General features: G+C 56.6%; 5 protein-coding genes across 5 annotated transcripts; 2 read left to right on the forward strand and 3 right to left on the reverse strand.

Annotated features, from left to right (window-relative positions):
- Positions 1–9: 9 nt before the first annotated feature.
- On the reverse strand, positions 10–1,180 carry K437DRAFT_271126 (CDC45-domain-containing protein; the record flags this gene model as incomplete). The annotated part of the gene is made up of 3 exons (XM_013384597.1): positions 10–183; positions 261–788; positions 875–1,180. Coding segments are annotated over 3 exons (1,008 nt in total), but the record flags the coding sequence as incomplete, so codon positions are not given.
- Positions 1,181–3,836: 2,656 nt separating this feature from the next.
- On the forward strand, positions 3,837–8,128 carry K437DRAFT_54478 (uncharacterized protein). The gene is made up of 7 exons (XM_013384598.1): positions 3,837–4,818; positions 4,897–5,001; positions 5,065–5,130; positions 5,204–5,652; positions 5,714–6,342; positions 6,424–6,543; positions 6,610–8,128. Exons 1-7 carry the CDS (start codon positions 3,931–3,933, stop codon positions 7,953–7,955), a joined length of 3,603 nt encoding a protein of 1,200 aa, XP_013240052.1. The 5' UTR covers positions 3,837–3,930; the 3' UTR covers positions 7,956–8,128.
- A 675-nt stretch (positions 8,129–8,803) lies between these two features.
- Positions 8,804–10,031, forward strand: K437DRAFT_54480 (uncharacterized protein). Its single transcript, XM_013384599.1, has 4 exons — positions 8,804–9,045; positions 9,164–9,370; positions 9,460–9,785; positions 9,883–10,031. The coding sequence occupies exons 1-4, from the start codon at positions 9,042–9,044 to the stop codon at positions 9,952–9,954; spliced, it is 609 nt and encodes a 202-aa protein (XP_013240053.1). The 5' UTR covers positions 8,804–9,041; the 3' UTR covers positions 9,955–10,031.
- On the reverse strand, positions 9,881–11,595 carry K437DRAFT_260117 (Undecaprenyl diphosphate synthase). The gene is made up of 3 exons (XM_013384600.1): positions 10,813–11,595; positions 10,611–10,727; positions 9,881–10,529 (listed from the first exon to the last, which is right to left on the reverse strand). The coding sequence occupies exons 1-3, from the start codon at positions 11,436–11,438 to the stop codon at positions 10,109–10,111; spliced, it is 1,164 nt and encodes a 387-aa protein (XP_013240054.1). The 5' UTR covers positions 11,439–11,595; the 3' UTR covers positions 9,881–10,108.
- A 2,700-nt stretch (positions 11,596–14,295) lies between these two features.
- Positions 14,296–18,508, reverse strand: K437DRAFT_54592 (TBC-domain-containing protein). The gene is made up of 6 exons (XM_013384601.1): positions 18,149–18,508; positions 17,626–18,026; positions 15,661–17,543; positions 15,152–15,571; positions 14,742–15,071; positions 14,296–14,674 (listed from the first exon to the last, which is right to left on the reverse strand). The coding sequence occupies exons 1-6, from the start codon at positions 18,359–18,361 to the stop codon at positions 14,355–14,357; spliced, it is 3,567 nt and encodes a 1,188-aa protein (XP_013240055.1). The 5' UTR covers positions 18,362–18,508; the 3' UTR covers positions 14,296–14,354.
- Between the last annotated feature and the right edge of the window lie 2,629 nt (positions 18,509–21,137).

Here is a 21,137-nt window from a genome sequence, read left to right on the forward strand (position 1 = left end):
GAGCTTGACGGCGAGCAAGTATGCCATACCCGATACGGCGAGGCCCATATTTGTACCCTTGTGATAGTAGCGCTGCAGAACGCCCTGCAGCCTTGCACGCTCGTGACTAGACAACTTTCGCGGTCTGTCGAGGTCCTTCGGCTTTTTGCTCTTGCGTCTCCGCCGCCGTGGTGAGGATATTGCCTTCGAGCCCACGCACGAAGCATGTGCGAGTTAGCAAGGTGTCTGCAAGATGTCAAAGTGTACCAAGACAAGCTCACAGAGTCCTCGTCATCGTCTCTTGAACCGAGTCTCCGTCGCTTGCGTCTCCGCTGGCCGCCTTCCCCCTCCTCTTCGTCTTCGTCTTCATCGTCTTCGCTCTGTACATCTTCGCTCTCGTCCTTGTCATCTTCGCTCCCGCCCGAGTCCTCGCTGTCGCTATCGCTATCTATCCCCCAGTCGAACTCGAGCTTCTCGTATGCCTCTGCCTCGGCCGCGAGCTTCTCAATGACCTCGCCGTCGTCCCAGACAAAGATGCGCTCCATCATGTCCGATGTGGCAAAGAGGTTGTCCAGGTTCCACGGCCTATGCGAGTCTAGTATGTGAAGGCTGCACTTGGGCGGCAGCGGAAAACCTGTCACCTCGTCATCCTCGTCTTCGTCGTTGGAGCCGAGCAAGGGCGCGCCAGCACCGGAGGCCGAAGGCGAGGACGAGCGGCCAACTTGAAATTCGGGTCGGCACTTGGGAACGGTAAAATAAGTGGGGAGCGAGAGGACGGAACCTAGGTTGAGGAAGACGAGTGTATGTAGCTATGCGTAGTGAGGCGAACGGAGAAAAGGGCACGTTAGAAAAGGTACGGCAGACAGAAGTGCATTGATGAGGAAGGGAGACGCACCTCGTCATTCCCCACTACGTCTGTCTCGATGATCCGCTGCAATGTCGCATATCCGTCGACCGGTACCAGCCTGTGAGGTATGTCGTCATCTGTGAGGAGCCTGACGAGCACGCGCGCTGCACACAGCGCGTCCGGGTCGGGTGAGACGAGCAGCAGAACGGCAGCGTTGGCCGATGCTGTGGAAGAGATGGAAAAAGAAGCACATCGCGATTTCTTGAGAATGTCCAGGTAGGCAAGCGCATAATCTGGCGCTCGGGCGTCGTAGTATGGATCGGAAGCCTCACGCGGAGGGTGAATAAGGACCATTGTAGCGACGATCGATCTGCACCCCGCTGAAGTCAAACGCCTCGCCTAATGATGCGGCAACGTTTACGTCAGCGCTGAAGCTCAACAGGAGGGGCTCAGAGTGCTTCAGCTGCACACCGCGTCGGACTCTTGCGCGTTGTCAGTCGAGGTCGATAGTGAGGCTGAGTGACACTAGATGAAGCAGTGCAGAACCTCGAAGCTCCGAGGGTGCCGAGCAGGGCGAGCGTGAGAAGGGCTGTTTGTCCTATCGCTGGATCTGCGCTGTCTGTCAGCAAGCTACGTTGGAGATGGCATGGCAGGGCCGTGTGCGAGCAACCCACGAATCCAGTCGGACACTGCAAATCAATAAATAAGTCAAGCGCGTTCGAGCTTTGCGCCGTTCTCGACTCATCTCTTGCCGCGACGCGTCGCGATTCTTCTTTCTACACACATACATCGGTTCGGATCGGTCCAATTCAGTTCCGCCTGTCCGCCCCCACTTCCGTAAACATGACAAAGTCATCGTACCTCGGCATCTCGTCATCAGAAGAGTTGTTTCTAGGCTACCAGGCTGTAAAGTATATGTACCATAGGTGCATCCGCTGACAGCCGGGGACGTGTAGGCAGCCACATGGGGATACGGAGCGCAGGCCGCAGATCTGGGAGGGCGCCTAGCCAGACAAAGACGATCAGCTGCACCGGACTTACCTACAGAATAGGATCAAGCATTCATGAACGGGCCTTGAAGAAAGCGTCAATAAGCCAAATGCATCTCCGCAGCAGGTCCTGACTGGGGTTCTGCTGTGCCCTTCGCCACATAGGCTCGAGAAAATTTCCCTTCAACTCGAGCATCGCCACTTTACTGGCCATGTCCAGGTGGTGCATCGCCTCTTGACGGACATCATCCTCGTGAGGGCCAGCTTTTGCTCTCGAAGTTATAATTATTTGATGGCATACTGCTCTGCCTGAACAACACTCCGAACAGTAAGTTCCTCTTTCCTAGCTGCAAGCGCAGCTTTGGGTTCAGGCAAGTGTGTTCCCACCGCTTTAGCTTGAATTTTTTTTCGCCTTCCAGGCTTTGATGACGTCTCGTATCGATGCAATCGCCTCCAACTCACGTTTATGATACATATGATTAAGCAAAGAGTGCCGGTACAACATGCTGCAGAGTGTGTTTGAGAACACTAAAGAGAACTCGACGGCGATGCCTCGTTCGTGTATGCGTGAGAAGATCTGTTTACTACAGACATCCGTGGGTCTCTCATAGATGCCGTTTGATGGGGACGTCCACGTTCGGTGTGTCAAGCGTCGTGATCTGATGGTGATCCAGCAAGCAACCCTAAAAGGCGGGTAGAGATATATGACAAACCTCGTCTGTTGGAGCGGGCATGATCATTGCTCGGGGGGAATGTCCGAAGGGTCCAAGCGTGGCGCGCCAGCTGCGCACAACTTTTACTCTTTGTTGGTCCACATCCTGGGTGCAAACTTTGCCAACGCCCTTGCATTTTTGCTCGTGGATGCTAGGGAACTATGTCTTATATCAAAAGCCTGCGAAATATGCCCGAATCCGTGTGTTCATACGTGCGCGCAGTGAATAGAGATTGCAGTGCACATGCAGTGATAAAGCATTCTGACTTCGTCGAGGACGCATTCAAGATGGGCCGACTGTGGAGTTGCCAGTGAAGCATGATGCGAAATTTCCATGCCATCGTTTGCCGTCTGTAAACTGTTTATACAGATGTCCAGTCCAAGCGGCATGGCGTTCTGGGGTTCTTAGATTGGACGCGCACGAGCGTTGTCGAATTTGCTTGGGAGTAGGGTTTTGTGATTTCTTTCTTTTTGGTTTAAAGCACAACGAAACCGCAATTACAGCACAGCAGTGATATGGCCACGTGTCTTGTGCCTTCACCTTGTGACTGTGGGCAAGCGCACGCACGCAACTAGAGAGCAAGGCGGGGGTAATCGGGGTATCGGTTCAGGATTGTTAGTACCGAAGGGGTCAATTAGAGCCGGCACCAAATCGCCCCCCTCGAGCCTCGAGACATGTAACCAGAACCGCGTCACGATCAGAAGAGGTCGGCCTACAAGTGTAATTAATGTTGTGTGAGGATGCTTGCTTCGAAACAAGCTCCTCAAACGCTTTCACTTTGCATAAACTTTGCGCTGGGGGAATAGACTTCCTGCCTGGCAGCCCACTTCCCTCGCGGAACGCGCGCCAACCCTCTGCCTATATTCCTGTGACTTTTTTCTTTCCATTTCTTTTTTTGTTGATATGCTTGGTGCGGTGTTGCTCCTGTATAGTGCGCGTGTGGCGATGAGCACCCAAACACACGCGCCACTTTTTGCAACCCGCATACAAGCACAAGTGCTTGGAAGAGAGACTGCTGCCCAGCTGCCAATCGGTGTGCCCCCCCCAAAAGCCTTGCTGTGCATTCCTGTAGTTCGAGCACATCCCTTTCCTACAGCTACGCCCGCATCATCTTCCGTCCGAATGGCCTTCCAGAGGAGGCTCGTAGCAACATCCTGAAGCAGCATCGACCGCACAGGGGCCAGCCGGATGCTATGCTGACGTCTGGTTGCTAGAGAGTACCACATAGAGGTAGGAGGAACAGCGGGGAAACGTTGCACGGAAGACGGGTGGATCAAACTGCGCGCACGTTGTTGATCCATCTCGACGTCGCCACCTTCCTTCTGTCTTCCTCAGCTGCTGCTGCGTCTTCCTGCTCGCTCTTCGACCGAGTGGGAGAAGAACCTGCGCATCCTTTTGCAATATGGCTGAACGCGTGGACGAGGGCGGTGTCCTGCTACTCCTAAGATCGAGCACGCCCCCCTTGCTTCTGGACTCATGTCGTACCGCGTGTCAGCCGGCTCACGAGGGGGGCCTGGGCTTGCCAACCTTGCCATCCACAACACCCAGCTCAACGTTATCATCATCACAAATATTCCTGCACAAACGATGTACGAGCGTCACGATTGCATCGACCGGGTCTTGCAAGAAGCACGAATGCAGCGACAATGACAGCGACATAGTGGATGAGCAAGGGCGCGAGCTACTTGCATACGCCAGCAGCAGCTCGGCCTCCACATCCTCAGGGCAATGCGTGACGGCAAAGGCACAATTACCCAAAAAGGGAAACAGTATCAAAAGGAAAAGCCGAGGCTATCGAAGATCGCGAATAGTCGGTAGCGGCGAAGTCGCGGCCGTTCTCACAGCGCCGGATGGCTTTTGGCTCAGAGCCGCCGCGAATGACAGCCGCAGAAACATCTGGGGCACCTGCAGCGACTCCCCATATCACGCATCGACTTCAACAGCCGGAGCCAGGGCAAAGCCCGCAGCAGGGCCAGTCATGTACACAGGAGCCAGCAACGGCTATGGCGGCTCTGGGTTTGGAAGTGGTGGCGCTGGCGGCTCAGGGCTCGGCAGCGATGCTGACTTTCGGGTGTCGCCCTTCGCCGGGGGCGCAGGTGGAGATGATGGTGTACCAAACGGAAGAAGCGGTGGCGCAGAAGATGCCAGGGGTGGAGGTGGGGGGGGAGGTGGAGGTGATGGTGGGGCCAACGACGTAGCGAGCAAGGAGAAAGCCAGGAAGGCCAATCCTCTCGTCGATCTCATAGAAACGGAGACTGCATATGTCGCAGAGCTAGGGATGATTATTAAAGTGCGCCCTACCAGTGATATGCTTGGTACATCGGCCACTGATCATTGACTTGTCTTCATTTGACTTTGACCACCGCAGAAAGTCGCATCTGCCTGGAGCAAGAGTAATTTCCCTCCGGCAGAGCTGGACACCATGTTCCGTAACGTCGAGGCGGTATATCGCATCAATCGATCGTTTCTTAAGGTAAGCATGCAGGGCGGCGGAAGCAATGCCGGAAAGGACAAGCTAACAATTTTGGAAATGCAGTCGCTAAAGGAGATTGGACCGAACCCATCTTCGCCCAAGGCGCTAGGAGACCTACTCATGCGATGGGTGAGAAACTCACAGCAGTCTATCTTGCGAGTTAAGCGATCGCCCAACTGAATTGGATGCCCATTACACGCAGGTTGACGACCTCGACGCTCCATACTCACGTTACTGCGACAACTTCTTCTCCGACTTTGACAACTGGGCCGCTGTGCAAAGCAACAACAAGCTCAACGTCCTGCTTGACGAAATTTCGCTTCCGCCCGCGAACGGGTCCATGCCGGTCTACTCAGACAAGCGCCGTGTGCAGGAGGACGGCTGGACGCTGGATGGGCTCTTTGCGCTGCCGCAGATCAGGCTGAAGTACTACAAGAAGCTGTATGCGCGCTTACTTAAGAGCACACAGCCTGGCCGCAGCGATCACAAGCTGCTCGTTGCAGCCAACGGAAAACTAGATGAGCTGCTCGAAAAATCAAAGCGAAGTGTTGTCGTCAGCATCCTGCACGATCCGTTTGTGCAGACGTCGTCCGAAGCAAGAGTGTCGCAGAGCAGCCTCTCAGCTGACACTTCCTTGACAGGAACAGCAGAGTGAGTAACAAGCCCTCGCCGTTCGGGAGGTACACAGTATGCTGACCCATGGGGCTTACAGCGTTTCTGGTGATAGGAACGGTTCGGCCACTTCTCATTCAATGACCATGAGCGAACCGCAGAGCCCTTTCAAGCCGCCACCAGCAAATATGCCACAAGTGTGGGAAAAGATGCCGGCGCCAATCAACACGAACACCGGTTCCCGCGCACCTTCGCCTTACTCTGCGCCAGTCAACAACAGCAACCAAGGCAGCGAGGCGCCGCGTCTACCGGACAGCATCCGCAGCACCAGCCCGCTCACGATCTCGCTCTCCTCCGTCTCGTCGATTAGCATGGATTCGGCGGCCGAACAGGCCATGCGGCTGCAGACGCAGCTGGACACCAGCCGGACGCTGGACATCTTCACCATGACGCCGAAAGCGTGCCAGCTGCAAATTGTCCGGCCTGATTTGCCGTTCAAGCGCGAGCTGAGGCGCGATGCGGATGTTGTCATCCATTTCACGCCAAGGGCTACCGGCAAGGAGATGGTGGTCAGGAGGGCGCATATCTTCCTGCTCACCGACTTGTTCTTGGTCTCGGAGCGGATGATGCCGAGCGAAAAGGCTTCCAGGCCTGGTCCCGCTGAATTTTGGCTGCTCTTCCCGCCGCTGGCCGCTAAGCACCTGAAGATCACAGATGAAGGAGGACCGGGTGAGTTGGGTTCCTGCCATGGACATGTGACCGGAAGCTGCCGTGCTGAACAACCACATGCGTCTTTTTGCCGTTGCTCAGGCAACGTCCTTTCGGTGCTCGTCATGAAGAAGGAAATGCTGATCCTACATTTCGATTCGGCTGCCTCCAAAGAGCAATGGATCACCGCTTTTGATGCGTGCCAGCAATTTGCCAATAGCAGTAAGCAACGAGGCTCGCAGACCACGAAAGTTGCACAGAAGCTGACATGGAGCTCTGCACCCACAGTGGCGCCACCAGCAAAGAAACAGGCCTCGGTCCCTGCGCCTGCTCCCATGCTGCAATCGCCGGCTCGTTCGGACTTCAGCGGCGGCTTGCCTTCGCCGAACCTCCCTCCCTTTTCGCCGCTGGTTACAAGCAGCACAATGTCACACAGCTCAAGTGTCATGTCACCCACCACGGCAGTCACGCCCACCAATGGCTTGGATGGTCGAACGGCGTCGGTTGTATCAGCCGACTCTGCACGGGGGTCCGCTGGCGCTACTTTGACGCGCGAGGGATCGTTCAACTCTGTCGCGTCGTTTCCCAAGGCACCTGCACCCGGCGCCGGTGCATCGCCAGTCAACGGGCCGATGATGATGATGGGAGGAGGACAAGGTGCGCCGCTACCCCCACGACCCGGTCAATTCCACATGCAAAGCCCTCAGGGCTTCTCACCCGGATACAGGCCCGGCTTCCAAAATGGGCCGCCGCCAGGTGGGCGTCCGCCGTCGGATGGCTCGCCGACGAACAGCGTCCAGTTTATGGGTGGCCGTCCACCTTTCCGTCCTCCTGGGGCAAATGGCAGTCCTCCGTATGGACCAGTCCGGCCTGGGCAGCTTATGCAGAACGGTACAAGTTCTCCTTACGGGCCTGTATGGCCCGGGCAGATGAACAACAGGCCGCCATCTGGACCAGGCGGCATCGGATTCCCGCCTCAAAACCAAGGTCGCGGTAGTCCTGGAAATCAGCAGCAGGGCCTCCACCCTACGACTGGTCCAGGTCCGCGTGGGCAGCCGAACATGCGCTCGCCATCTGTGCCTGACCTTCGAGGCCAACGGCAACGGGACATGCCGAATGGACGCCCGATGCAGCCGCGCGCGCGCTCGGCTTCTCAGGAGGGACCGCAGGGACCGCCGAAGCTGCCTTCACAGATGATGAAGGATGGCAGTGCCAATCAGGAGGAGAAGTACAGTCCGCCGCCGAGTCCGAAGTTGCAGAGGCAGCAGCCACAGACATCGACTGTGTCTGCGCAGATGCGCTGCAAGACCTTCCTCAAGCAGAACCACGCGCAATGGAAGTCGCTTGGTCATGCAAGGCTCAAGCTATACGACCTTATGCCATCGTGCGACAAGCAGCTGGTTGTTGAGAACGACAAAAAGACGCTCATCTCGACGATCGTCATGCCTGACGGCGTCGAGCGCGTCGGCAAGGTCGGTGTCGCTGTTGAACTCTCTGACCGAGGGGCGAGAACGGGAATCATTTACATGCTTCAGCTGAGAAGCGAGGAATCCGCTGTCGGCCTCTTCGGGCAGCTCCTAGAAGGCTCCGACCGCACCGCTGCAGCGTACACAAGCACGAATCAAACGTCCTGATGCGAGAGAGCGAAACGAAGAGAGGGACAGGAGTTTGAGACGAAACATTGGCGACCATCACAACTATTATTCGTTGCAATACTGCTATCACTACTACTCTTCAGGAATACAGCCAAACCAGTCATGCGAGTCGCTTGGGGAAACAAAGAAGGAAATGCGCGCACCACCCTCGCTTTCCTGAGTTTGTTATCAGTTGTGTCCCGCATCCTAACCAACACATATATTGTACACCATACATCCTCCGGCATGCTGTCTGACCTGTAGGCCATCGTCGCCTTCTGAGGCGGCCAGTAGCGTGCCATCACCGCCCGCAGCTCCCCGATGGATTGACTCGACCACACGCCTATGAAAGGATGTGTCCAGCGAGCGTTACTGCCATGCGGGCTGCGGGGCTTCCAGCATGTGCGCGAGCAGGAGCTCGTCCATGCTCTATCTTGTCAGTGTCATCGCAAAAAGACAGTTGTAAGAGGATTTGAAGCGCCAAAGGGTTTGAGGTCAAGAGGAGACCTTCCGTATAGAAGTCTGGATCGCCAGTGCACAGCCGGCGGGGGCGTGCCGCGCGAGGCCAGTCCACTCTGCGCGCTCCCCCGCCTTTCCCTGGGGTCATGATATATGCGTTGTTGGTCTTTGATCTGTTGCGACCATTAGCGGGTCACGGTAGACCGCTCCGCAGAGGTGCAGATGCACTCTAAGAAGGCAGGGGCAATCGCTAGATTCATAAAGTCTGAGGAGCATACACGTGCATATAACATGGTCAAACCATAAGTGATAACAGGGGAGGGAGAGAGAAGGGTAGGGGCCGCTGGTGGATGTGCCGATGGTGGGGCCCCATGCCGCGCCAGGGCTGAATGCACGGTCACCTGTTCCGTTACGTACTTCATAATGGCTCGTGTTGTTTGGCTTGCCTTATACATCTAACATCGGCTCGCGATCCTGTGCTTCGTTTCCAGGTTGGCAGCGTACGCTGCAGGTTGCATTGACTCGGCACCGGCCAAAATCGCCAAAGGGAACGTATCTGCCATCAATCATAACGACTGAGCGCGTCTAGCTCAATCCGTGCCCAATCCTGACGCTATCGAAGACACCATGGGTACGTTGCTCCCCTGCAGCTATCGAAAGGGTCGCTGCTGCTGGTCCCTGCTTTGCTAACCATCTGCTCTGTTAAACAATCACCTTACCTTGTACATGGGCTTCTGTGCGACAAACAGCTTCCATCGACAACGCCACGCCCGCCACAATCGATCCGCAAGCTGCCGTTGCAGGGCAAACGGATCTGGCCAACGAAGATGCAAGCGGGCTGGCCACTAGGGCAAGTGAAGTGCATCACATCCCCGAAGAAGAGAAGAAGCGACTGGAGCTGTTGATCAAGAATCGCGCTGATGCGAAAGAGCTGCAGGACAAAAACATCCTCAAGCGTAAGTGTCACTGGCCGCAGAACAATCGTTGTCTCCGCCTACGAGGCTGATCAGATGTTTGGGTGGATGCTCAACATCAACACTGTCAGACTCAAACGTCGCTCCGGCGCTGCAAGCCGCGCAAGCAGAACTATTGCGCAACCAGCTTGAAGACAAGCTAGAGGGCAGGCTGGAACGCCGACCCGATGTTCAAGATCTTGTCAACCGCGGCATCCTCAAAGATCAAAAGATCGCCCCAGCGCTCCAGGACAAGGCAGAGGCGCTGCAGCGCTCTCAGCTGGAGGACAAGCTCGAAGGCCGACTCGAACGTAGGCCAGAAGCGCAAGACCTGGTCAAACGTGGCATTCTGAAGGACAGCAAGATTGCACCTGCGCTGCATGAAAAGGCAGAGGCGCTGCAAAGGTCCCAACTGGAGGTGAGAGAGGTTGTGCTGGCACACACAATGCCTTGGTGATGGTATATACGCGACGCGCTAATGCCATCATTTTGTTCGGTATACCATGCATGACCAGGACAAGCTCGGGAAGGAAGTGGCCGCGCGGCCGACGCCCGATGAGCTCAAGGCCAAGGGCATTCTGCAGTAGACTTGCTCGTGCTTTTGTCGATAAAGCCTTGATAGTTCTCGCAAGACTAGGAATCTGGAAAAGACATTATCCTGTATAGTACGATGTAACCTTGATCGCATATCAACGAAGCGCCACCACCAAAGCTCTCGTAATCCTTCCTCCTTCTCCGCTGCTACGGGTCGATGATCTTCTCGCGGAGCCATCCTCGCAGGCCCTCTGCAACCTTTTGCCGCTGATAATCCAGTATGATGGGCGCCAGCTGGCGCCATCCAAACTCAGGCCAGTAGCAATCGGCAAAGTGCAGTTGTGTGTTTTCGTTTGCTTGCCACAGCATGAAGTCACTCAGCCGGTTGACACCGCTCGTGCGCACGAGCACGTCCAGCGGCGGAGAGTCGGCAAGCATCATGTGCGCTTCGAGATCGTCTTGCGAGATATCTCGTGATGGTGGCGGACGTGATCGTGATTTTGAGCATAGGCCCGGAGAGCGGGAAGATGTGTCGTTCTCTCGATGCAATGACGCTTCGACGCTGGCCCTTATCGAGAGCGCCATCTCATCGCGTGAGGCGTACGGCATGCAAACGTTCAGCGTCGCTCTGCCGATTGCAGGGCGCGACACGTCGTTCAGCGGTCAAGTAACGAAAATTAAGACAAGCCGGGACGCAATTTGATCTCACCGGGAATGATTTTTGGTCATATTTTCGACCTTTTCCATAGCCACGCGCACGTCATTCGGAAGTAAATGCCTCCGACCGATGACTCGAACGCGTACCGAATGTCGTGCGATCACCTCCCTGCCGGAGGTTCTTTCTGTCAACGAGGGGGATCATACTAAAACATGGCGTGCAGCTCGTCGAAGCCCCACCTGTGACAACTCACCCATGTCCAGCCAACTCCAACAACCGAGTTTTTGCCAACTGCATTAATGCATTGACCTCCTGCGTGTCCCTCTTGAAGTTGTCGATCGCAAATGCATACACTGTGACGCACTTGACAGCGCCGAGCTGCAAGCACGCATCTAGCGTCTTCTTGAGCGCTTCGAACCCGCTCATATGTCCCTGCTGGATTGTCAGTGAGGATGAGCGTGCAAAGCGTCGGTTGCCGTCCATGATGAAGGCGATGTGCGCGGGGATTGGGCCTAGGGAGAGGATGTGCGGCCATAAGGAGGCGGGATCGAGCGAAGTTGGTATTCCCAAGAGTTTAATGGGAAGCAGCATCAGATCGAGTACCGCTCGTGGAGGTAGACCACGCGATGCGGCAGACTTGACCGCGGCCCTCGTCAGATCTGCGACCGTAGGAGCGCGCTCCGCGCGTGCCGAAGTCGATGAGGGGGGATCGGGGGCTGCATCGCTCGTGTTCGATCCGTTCGCGCCGCTTGTATCTGAATTTTCGACCTCTATCTCGGTTGCGACTTCAGACAGTTGATGAGACGTCTTCGCCCTTGATTTCAAGTGGAATTCATCCGCCAGCTGGCAATCTTCTAGCGCAGCGTGCAAATGTGCCATTTTCGTACAGAGGGCATCGAAGCGGTGCAGACAGCAGCCGCTCGCAGGTCAAGCGCTTTGATCCCACAAGGCGTCTTGCTCAGTCATGGTACCAGCAGCCGGCTGGCACATGCATCCTGTGGCACATCCATGACAGGGTTGGTGATGATATTGACGGTTGCATCCTGCTCGACATGAACGAGCGATACATGCATTATCGTGAGAACGTGTCAAGCCAACTTCGTCTCGCTTCACCACTGTGTCTTCCACAGCCAGTGTCCAAACCACTAGAGTTCTTCCATTTTGGACCATCGGGCCGCGGTTGGTAAATTCTAGGGTTCTCAACATAATCAGTTTACCTATTCGTGTCGCTCGCCTTCGCCAGCACGCTGATGATAAGATGCCTGCGCATCGGGTTTGCCCGCGCGTTCCTGGCCACCAGAAAATCGATTTAATGACATGATTAAAGAGTTACGCCGTATTGCGCCTAGTGGGGAAAGAAGATACCGCCAACAACGGATACCAGGGTCCAGTGGGTTGTGATTATACCCATGACATGCCGTATACATTCCATTCGAGTACAGTCTCGCTAGTTGCTGAGGAAAGAGATCACAAGGCTTCGAGGTGCCCGCCTCTTGCAGACAGCCACCTTCGTTGTAGGCTCGGAGCTGAATCCAGTGAGGTCCATGCATGGGCTGGTGACCGGGGGGTCGGGACAGATGCCGCTGGAAGGCGACGTACGGCACCGGCAAGGCTCAACGCAACTTCAGTCCCCAGCCGAGCCGGATGACGGTGGCGCCAACGATGGGAATGTCCGTGGCAGCGTTTAAAATGGGCTCGACGGTGCTGCATTTTCGTCGGAAGCGGACGAGCAAGGTTAGCAGCTGGAAGATGAGCTGTGGACGGCACTCCGAAGCAAACGGCTCTAGCGTCCGCCATGGAAGCTGGACCTACACATGGTCGACATTGCACTCTTTGTCTAGTTTCTGACCTTCCTGTATCTCTCCAATATTGCACATGCTCGTCTCAATGGGCTGGAAAAGAGGTTCGGGGGTTCGAAAGACGGGCATGATTACAGTGAGCCCGGACGATCGTCGAGCCCGAGGCCATCGCTTGTTTGCATTGCTCTTCCTGTTCCCATCGTAAAATGAAATGGCTGTCTTGGCGGCTATTATTTATCCACCATACATGTAAGTCTCCAAATACTTTGAACCTTTGTTGTTTTAGCCTCACCATACCATCTCATCTTGGGGTTGCAACCTAGCTTCTTCGAGTTTCCGAGCAACCTGCTCATCAAAATAGTCTCACCTGCATGATGGATTCACTTTCTGCTCATAGCATGGGGTATTTTCTCGACCCTCCAAAGCTTCTGCACGACCAGAACAGGCATCTACATTTCATGCGCATTTCTTGGTCTGGCTAAGGCGCGTATTCTTCCCGATATTGCGCTCTGGCTCACCCGTTTCTTCAAGCTGAACAAGGCCATGGCCCGTCAAGCGATCTATTTTTCCAGCGCTAGCATCAGTGGCGCTTTCTCTGGTCTGCTGAGCGTTGCCGTAGGAAAGATGAACGGAATCGGTGCGAAGCCCGGACGTGCCTGGATCTTTCATCTTGCGTCGCGGTCTCCCTTTCCCCCACTTGGGGGTTTGATGGCGAGGCCCACCACCGAAATGACTCGCTTCTTCATTGCAGATCGAACTTATTCTCACCACGCTCGTCGGCTTCATTTTCTTATTCATTTATCACCTGAGACTCAACATCTTCTCAGCCTCTCAAAAGCGGAGCAGAGCTTGGCCTGCGAGCGAATGCTGTCGGCCCCTCTGAAAGGCAACTACCTTGAGGACGCTGCATTCGTGGAGAAATTACAACGCAGTTCCTGTTTCAGAGCTGTTGCAAACCCCAAGAATATTGTATACATACTACTTGGCTTCACCGGGGCAGTCCCACTCTACAGCCTGGCTTTTTTCTTCCCACCAGTATCAAGGTGCGCTAGCTGTCACTGCCATTGATCGACGGCATATCTGACTCTCCCCGTCCGTTGAAACCTTGCCCAGGCCATCAGCTCGTCGTATTCGCGCGCCCAGGCGCACCTGCTGTACGCTATAGCCTTTGTTCTGACGCTCTTCCTAGCATTCCTGTCGGACCGTTATAATAGACGATGTCCAGTCACCATCTTCTCCGCACTCACAGTCATCGGTCTTGCTGTGGTGCATACGATTCCTTTGTCAAAGCTGATAGTGCGCTACGGCGCAATGACCCTTGTCGCAGCCCGTGCGTACTTTGTACCTCTAGCAATGCTGTCTTGGTGCTCAGTCAATACTGGGTCACATCACAAGAAGGGGACGCCGATCGCGATGTATATCATCGTTGGTGAGTAGAGCTGCCCGTCAGATAGTGGAAAGCAAGAGAGGCCTGACACGTACGCTCATTCAAACTTGATCTCCTTGCGCCACCCAATGAAACGCATAACCAATTCTGGCGGCCTGCTCGCTTCATACCTCTTTTCAACAACCGAAGCACCTGCCTACAGCTGACGTTTCCTCATCAACCTCTTTTTTGATTGCCGTCGAGATCCTCATGCTGGCGATTCTTACATTGGTGCTCTCGTGCGACCACCCGCGAAAGCCTGCAGGCACGATTGACCCCCCGGCGCGGACAATGCGCGAGAAAGTACGGGTCGCACCGCATCCCAGTTACTCTTGGCGACAGACACCGCAAGTTCATGATGCAACTGTGACGCATGCGATAGATTTGGGCTTCAAGTTGCTCAGGGGCAAGGGAAGTGCATGTATGTTCATTTTTCAAACCCGAGAGGTTTAGGGTTCAATGCAATTAGCAATGTATTCATGTATGTGTACAATGCTCTCAACGAGTCAAGTACAATGTGGTGCGAACAATCGGAAATAGGACAAAGGAGATCAATGGGCGCCGCTGGAATCACGCTCTTGGTCGTGCAGGAGCGCTTGTTGAACGACTTGCGTTCTCCTCGCGGCTTGAGGCTCGTCCCCGCTCGCCACCACCGGACAGATCCTGCCGTACTAACTTGGACGCGTTACGAGACAGCTTTCTAACTTCGCCGTCTTTGAGTTTGGCGCTCAGAGCACACGAAAGGACGTTATCTGGAGAGGACAAGTGTTGCGGTGGATGGAGCAAGACTCTGAGTGCCTCGCCGTGGTCTGGGATGGCACTCGAGTCCATGAGGACATCTCGGCAGATGCGAATCAGCGCAAGCCCGACGCGAAGAAGCCAAACAGGACCTGGAGAGCCAAATACGGACGTCAGGCTGGCTGATGAGAAATGACAAGCGGAGCAAGCCAAGCTCACCTTCAAAGAAGAACACGTCCCATACCCGCAACAGAGTCTGCCAGGGTAGAACGCGTACAAAGAGCGGAAGGAACCAATTGGGGGCAAAATGCGAAGCGTCGATGCCGAGGTCGGAGAGGCGAGACTGCAGTTGGGGATCCATGTGCTGCAGTAGTCGTGCAAAGACGACGCCGTCGACGTGCAACTGCTTCAGATTACCACTGAAGTACCCTTCCATGTGCGGTTCGCGCAGGAGTGCGCAGAGCATCCAGAACGCATCCTCTGGCGGCATCTGCAGCATGAAAATACCCGCGATCAAACCCATGCCTTGCGTGTAGCCGATGAACGGGTCTGAGAGAAAGCCATGACAAAAGTCAGTCGTCACAAACTTCTGGGTCAGGCTCGTTTCTCGAAGATGATTCTGTACTCACTAAAATGCACATAGGCTTTCAAGATGGCTTCGAGGTCCGCCCGCCCTGTGCTGTTTTCGCCAATGAACAGCTGATGATCCGGGAACGATCGACCAACGTCTTTCTCGATGGCGTCGTACGCTTCCTCCTTGCCCTTTCTCCCTTTGGCTGCCTGACTCTGTTTGCAAAGCATTTCAAACAAGCCTGGCCGCCGCCTGACGGAGCTATTGGCGAGGAAGAGCCAGACGCGCCCACGCATCGATGCGGGAATCCCATCGCGTACCATCTTCTTCACCTTCCGGCTCTTGCGTGCAGCAGCTAAATCATTCTCCTGCAGCACCTGCATCCACTTGTCCTTCGCCTCGCTATCTTCGCGCGGCGCAGGGAAGTCGGGCGAAGTGCCGGCGATGAAACCAAGTGAATCAAACTTCAATGGCATGCCTGGAAAAACAAGAGAAAATGGAGAGATTGCAGTCAGCATGGCGCGCGATCGAGGAGATACCGCAAGCAGGCGAGATAATCGAGCTCACCATTCTGACCCAGCATTGGGCCCGTTGGCGTTTCTGGTCCCAGTGCGGAGCCAGGTGGAGGACCCGGCGAAGGTATTCGCTGTCTGAAATGCGCGCTGTTCGGTGTGCCGGGCGCTAGGCCGGGGCTGGAGAAACCGCCGGAGGCGCTATGTGCGCCGGGGCTCGTGGCCAGCAGGCTCGGGCTGGGGCTGCGCGAGATGCTGTTGGGTGTGATACTGAGGTTGGAGCTGCTGCCGGCCGCATTGCTCGCGGTGCCGGACGGGAACGGGTTCGAAGGGTTTTTCTTCAGCTGGAAGCTGCCGCGCTCACGTATCGATGTGCGGTCCGAGCTGGAGCGCGTCGGCGGAAAGCCAGGTGAAGACGCGCCGCCGATGGAGCGGCTTGTATCGGACGAGACGCGGCCGTGCGGCTCGCCAGGTTGCACGCTGCTGCGGCCGCCGTTGCTACCGGGCGCAAGGCTGCCGTACGGAGAGCGCATCGAGTTGTTGTACCCGCCTGACATGCCTGGCCCGGAGGGTCCGGTTCCGGGACTGGTGGAGAGCGGCGCGAGCCCACCAGGCCCGCCAGGTCCGCTGCCCAAACCTGAGGACACAAGCGGGCGGAAGCTCGACTGCGTTGGCGACGGTATGTCCTGCGCCCGGTTCGTCGTCGAAGACGGTGGCAGACCAAGGCCGCCTGGACCATTGCCGGCCTGCGCAGAAGGCCTGCGCCGCGGATCGAAGCCGAAGACCGGGCCTTGTTGCAAGGAGGCCTGCTGCTGCTGTTGAGACGGCTGTAGAGATGCCTGTGGCTGCGGGGGTAATTGCATCCCGTCGAGCGGAGGCGGAGCATTGGGGCGCTTAGCGCCTGCCTGCCACAGTGCGAGCCCCGCGCTGGTCGCCGATGACGGCGCGCCGCTGCCGCCTTTCACACTCCCTGCTCCTGCGCCTGCATCAGACGCAAACAGAAGCGGCCGCGGCGTGATCGGATCCGCGGAGGACGTCGCTGCTGCAGCTGCCGCCGCCGCGGCATTGGCGTCGCGCGTGTTGAGCGTCAAGTGATTCACGGCGCTGGCCAGGCCTGCGCCCGAGGCTGTGGCGGAGTTCGAGCCCGAGAGGGAGCCGGATGCACGCTGCTGTGCGTGGCCCTGCTGCTGGCGCGAGAGTTGCCGTGCAGCCTGTGTGCGCGCCATCGCTGCGGGGACGATGCCACCGCCAGCGGCAGCGGCATCGTCGAGGGAAAAGTTGGGGAAGGCGACCGAGTCGCGGCCGTAAACGTCGTATATGGAGAAGGTGTAGTCGCGCCTGCGCTGAAAGGCGGCGCTATCGTCGGCATCCTCAGAGTCGGTCGTCGCGTTAGAGCGCGATGAGCTGCCCGAGAGCGACTTGCTGGTGTGGCCGTGTGCGCGCGGGCGGCCCGCGCCGCCCGGCCCTCCGTAGCCGTTGCTGGACGGGTACTGGCTCGAGGAGTACAGGCCATTCGCGCCGCCGCCGTCGTTGGAGCGCCGATGGATGGGCGACTCGTTCGAGGAGATCGGCGAGGGCGGCAAGATGGCGGTATTGAGATGTGCCATGCTCGTGAGACCCGCCTGGCCATCGACACCACCCCCACCGCCTGGGTATCGCTGCTGGTGCTGGTTGTGATTGCGCTGCGTTTGCTGATTGCTGCCGACGCTAGCAGCGTGCGACGCCGTTATGGCCGACTCGGAGAGCGACTGCGATGGTGTGTCCTCGGTGCTACTTGCAATGCTACGCCGGGCCCACGGCAGCGCTGACTCCGACTCTTCCGATTGGTCCCCGTCCTCATCGTCGCCGCCGAGATGCGAGGCGCTGCCGGTGCGCCGGTGCGTCTCGTCCGAGAGCGGCGGCGTGGTGATGCCGAGCCCGGCGCGGTTGATGCAGTTGCTGTTGACGATGGTGTGGAAGCATTATGTCAGCCAACGTGCGCTTGGCTGTATGCGCTCTGGAGTGGAGCAAGTACACGCACCTCGTCAACCCCTGTGAGTAGGACGCCTTGGTCGGCGTCGTGGCCATCATACCCCGATACCCATTGAGCGCGGCGCTCGCAGCGGATACGGGATCAGTGCGGTGGTGTTGCCCTGGAGCCGCTGCCACAGATCCATGGCCGTTGCTACCGTTTTGGCGGTATTGGTGTCCGCTGCTGGAGCTACCGCCCTCTTCGCCGTCCGAGTTGACGGCGGTGATGGGCATACCGGGCGGGACCTGGGACACGTGCATGTTGAAAAGGTCCGACTTCGACATAGGCCGTGTAGACGCGTCGCGCACGCTCCCCACGCCGCTTCGCCGCATCAGCACTGGCTTCTTGAGCTTGCCGTGGAACTGGACGTGCGCGCCCTTGAAGCGCCCGACGACGCCTTCGCAGTAGCCCTAAGAAGATGATGGGTCAGCCAGCCATCCTCTCCTTTGTCGACCCGCCTGTATGTATGCGCCTTGCGTAGGATGAGGCTACCGCAGAGCTATGCTCAAGAGCAACGCAGACAGACACTCACCAAGAACCATGAATCTGCATCCGGCATGCCGGACCGTCTCTTGACGCCGCTCTCATCCTCGTCGAGCCTGCGGAGTACGATGATCTCTTCGCCGGTCATGAACATCAAGTCATCCTGGTCAGTTGCAGGATTGTCGATGAGGGCAGTGCATTTGCCGATGCCGCCCTTTTGGAGCGCAAAGCGCGTCCACGCATTGAGGGTGTGTGCATCCATCCTTCTGTCTCTCACTTGACCTGTTCTGCCGACACTTCTTCCTGTGCGCCAAGCACCCGTCCGTCCGACCGCCTGGATGCCTCTCAAAACGCTCGTGATGAGCTTGCAGCCACCAGGGAAGCGGCAGCAGACCTAGCGACGCTGGCTTTCTCTATGCCTGATGTCACAGAAGAATAGATCGACTACTGCCTGCCTACCTACCTACCTGCCGCGTGCAGGCAGCTCTGTTTGAACCAGCGGCGATGCGCCGATCGGCGACGACGGGTAGAGGAGTAGGTCGAGCTAAGCTGAGGCGATGCGCATAACATACCATCCGTCTCTACGACGGCGAAAAGAAACGATCGATGTAACGCGGGAGCGCGCTCACGTCTCGCCGGCCAAGCAAGTCGGCAGCACGCTGGATGGATGCTGTCGTGTGCTACACACTTCTGTCCACAGCTGTGGTTGCTCGTGGAGTGAAGTGCTGTGCTGTGGTAAGATCGATGCTGGCTGGAAGATGGATCGCTTGCTACATCGACAACGCTCTTTCCAACATTGCTCAGAACGGGATTGAATGAGGCATAGCAATAGTAGTAGCTAGGAGTAGTGGTGGTTGGAGTAGCCCACTGCCAAAACAGTGCCCTCCATCCCCGCCAAAAAATCAAGTAGAGAGTCGCCTGGTGCCTGCTGCCTGAAAAAGAGGAGCATAGCTCAGCTCACCTCCCACTGGAAAGGCACTCTGCCCGTTCGCCAGCGACGCGGCCACCCGAAGCCCACGTCTCAACCCCTCTGTGTCACATGATGGGGCACTGCAGCAGAGAGCATACCTACAAACAATGCATACAAACATATGCGCGCTCGCTGCCCCGTTCGTGCGTTGGCGTTAGGGGAGATGAACTTGCGTGTGAGCCGCCCGCCAGGCGCCAAGAGATGTGACACCACATTTTTGTCGCAGACCAAGTGGAGGAGGGGGTTTCTGTTCCGGCGGCAGTAGGCCAGTAAAGGTACAGTACTGTATCGGCACGAGCACCAGCAAAGGGAAGATGTAGGAGAGCATTTTTGAGTGCATACAACGGACAGACAAAGCGGCCCTGTTTCACAATCTTGCTTCGTTACATCCAAGGCAAAGGGCCTCACGATCAAAGGCTCTATCTACACTGCGGTGACTTCATCTCCGCAGCATTTACGCACAGGTTACACGCGAGCAGGTAGGCAAACCAAAAAGAAGAAACGGCGATCACAAATGTGCACCACAGCAAGCGGCCAAGACGAGCGCGGAACGGTTGCGCTGCCGGCCGGCTTGTACTAATCGCTCCACTTCAGTCAGACGCAGCAGCGGGAGGAGCGCGCTGAACCGGTGGGTCCTTGGAGTACCCTTCTTTAAGGTTTCAAATTTTGGGGCACAGAAGTCCATTGCCCAAGTGTACGAGCCCAGGACTCCAACAGGTTTGAGCGTATATGTACTCGTTAACATCAACAAGTAAAAAAGAACCATAGTTTTAATGCAAGGAATATAGGCAGTTAGACACCTGTCGACACCTGGTGGCTCGGTGTCTGAACAGAGTGGGTCGGCGCGCCGTGAGCCTGTAAGTTTGTGTGGCATATGACACCGCTTCCCCTCTCGTCCCTTTCAGTCACTCAAATCTCGCTGTGGATCGATCGGCACTCCAGTGTCGTCCCTTTCTCCTTTGCAACATCCATGCCCACTCGATTGCATTAGATCCGGCGCGGGCTGCACCAGCTTGGACAAATATATTCTGTTCAGATGGAGAGACAAACGAACTGGCCGTGTTGCCTCTCGATACGCTACCCCTTGAGGCAAAGCAAGGCTTGCCAACTCTTCAGGGAGCGCGAAGAGAAGGCCCGCGATGGCGCGACGGACGCGGCGACAAGTGTGATCAAATCATTAACTGGTTGTCGACATTCCCTCTCACTATATAAGAAGCGTTGATGGAGTTTAGGCTACAGGTGGAAGATGTTAGTGTCGAGCTAAGGGCGGCCCAGCTCGAGCTGAACGGCGCAGAAGGAGCCGAAGGGCTCATCAATCGCTTTTGAGGTTGCATTTTCCCCCACGGCGTGGAAAGCATTTCATCGTTTTAGAGAAATGCCCAGGCAGGAGACAGGAGCTCTTCGAAACAAAAGGATTCTCCACATGCTACAACATATACGGGCCTGGCCAAGGAAACGCTCATGAACTGGCATCGAGGAGGTCGAGGAGCGCTTTGTTTGTATTACTCTGCCCGCCACCAGAGTGTGAGAGGCGCGTGGTATAGCATGGCATTGTGCATGAGAAGAAATGTACTTTCACATCATTCTTTCCGCACGACCCCGACTGCTGTCGCCTCGGGTTGTCCCTGGCTGGTGTGACGTTCAGGCACCGCGGTGCAACCCACAGCAACTTCTCAGCGAAGCTGGACGGCGGATGCCAGCGCAGTCTTAACTAGTGGTAGTCTGTCGACGCAAGTGGCCGATATGTATTCGATAGTCTCACTCTCAAAAACGCGAGATTGCGAACCCTCCGCGTCGACGAAAACGCGGATGCGCTCAGCGATTCGCCGTGAGGCTGCGATGCATGTATGCATCTGCCAACGAACAAGCCGAAGTTGTGCACCCGACCGCGAAGCCGTCCCCGTGCCACCTTGCACGCTCGTACAAGTCTATCCTCCCTCTCTGCATTCCCCGGCTGGTCACCAGCTGGTGCCCTATGTTCTTGTGTCATGCGGTAGTCGTGCGTGACAGTGTGTCGGACAATCCACAGCACTGCATGCAGATTCTAGTATCCAGGTCGTGTTTTGAG

Source organism: Tilletiaria anomala (genome assembly GCF_000711695.1).
Source record: "Tilletiaria anomala UBC 951 chromosome Unknown K437scaffold_168, whole genome shotgun sequence".
Lineage (NCBI taxonomy): Eukaryota > Fungi > Basidiomycota > Exobasidiomycetes > Georgefischeriales > Tilletiariaceae > Tilletiaria > Tilletiaria anomala.

Excerpts from the sequence above, each read along its gene's own strand:
- K437DRAFT_260117 (XM_013384600.1), bottom strand. The coding sequence starts at position 11,438 with ATGGCACATTTGCACGCTGCGCTAGAAGATTGCCAGCTGGCGGATGAA. Across the intron at positions 10,728-10,812 it reads TTGGAGTTGGCTGGACATGG|GGAGGTGATCGCACGACATT; the intron begins GTGAGTTGTCAC and ends AACCTCCGGCAG. Across the intron at positions 10,530-10,610 it reads ATGACCAAAAATCATTCCCG|AGCGACGCTGAACGTTTGCA; the intron begins GTGAGATCAAAT and ends TGCAATCGGCAG.
- K437DRAFT_54480 (XM_013384599.1), top strand. Across the intron at positions 9,371-9,459 it reads GGACAAAAACATCCTCAAGC|ACTCAAACGTCGCTCCGGCG; the intron begins GTAAGTGTCACT and ends CAACACTGTCAG. Across the intron at positions 9,786-9,882 it reads TGCAAAGGTCCCAACTGGAG|GACAAGCTCGGGAAGGAAGT; the intron begins GTGAGAGAGGTT and ends ATGCATGACCAG.
- K437DRAFT_54592 (XM_013384601.1), bottom strand. The coding sequence starts at position 18,361 with ATGGATGCACACACCCTCAATGCGTGGACGCGCTTTGCGCTCCAAAAG. Across the intron at positions 17,544-17,625 it reads TACTCACAGGGGTTGACGAG|CAACTGCATCAACCGCGCCG; the intron begins GTGCGTGTACTT and ends CATCGTCAACAG. Across the intron at positions 14,675-14,741 it reads GGACGTGTTCTTCTTTGAAG|GTCCTGTTTGGCTTCTTCGC; the intron begins GTGAGCTTGGCT and ends TTGGCTCTCCAG.
- K437DRAFT_54478 (XM_013384598.1), top strand. The coding sequence starts at position 3,931 with ATGGCTGAACGCGTGGACGAGGGCGGTGTCCTGCTACTCCTAAGATCG. Across the intron at positions 4,819-4,896 it reads AGCTAGGGATGATTATTAAA|AAAGTCGCATCTGCCTGGAG; the intron begins GTGCGCCCTACC and ends TGACCACCGCAG. Across the intron at positions 6,343-6,423 it reads CACAGATGAAGGAGGACCGG|GCAACGTCCTTTCGGTGCTC; the intron begins GTGAGTTGGGTT and ends GCCGTTGCTCAG.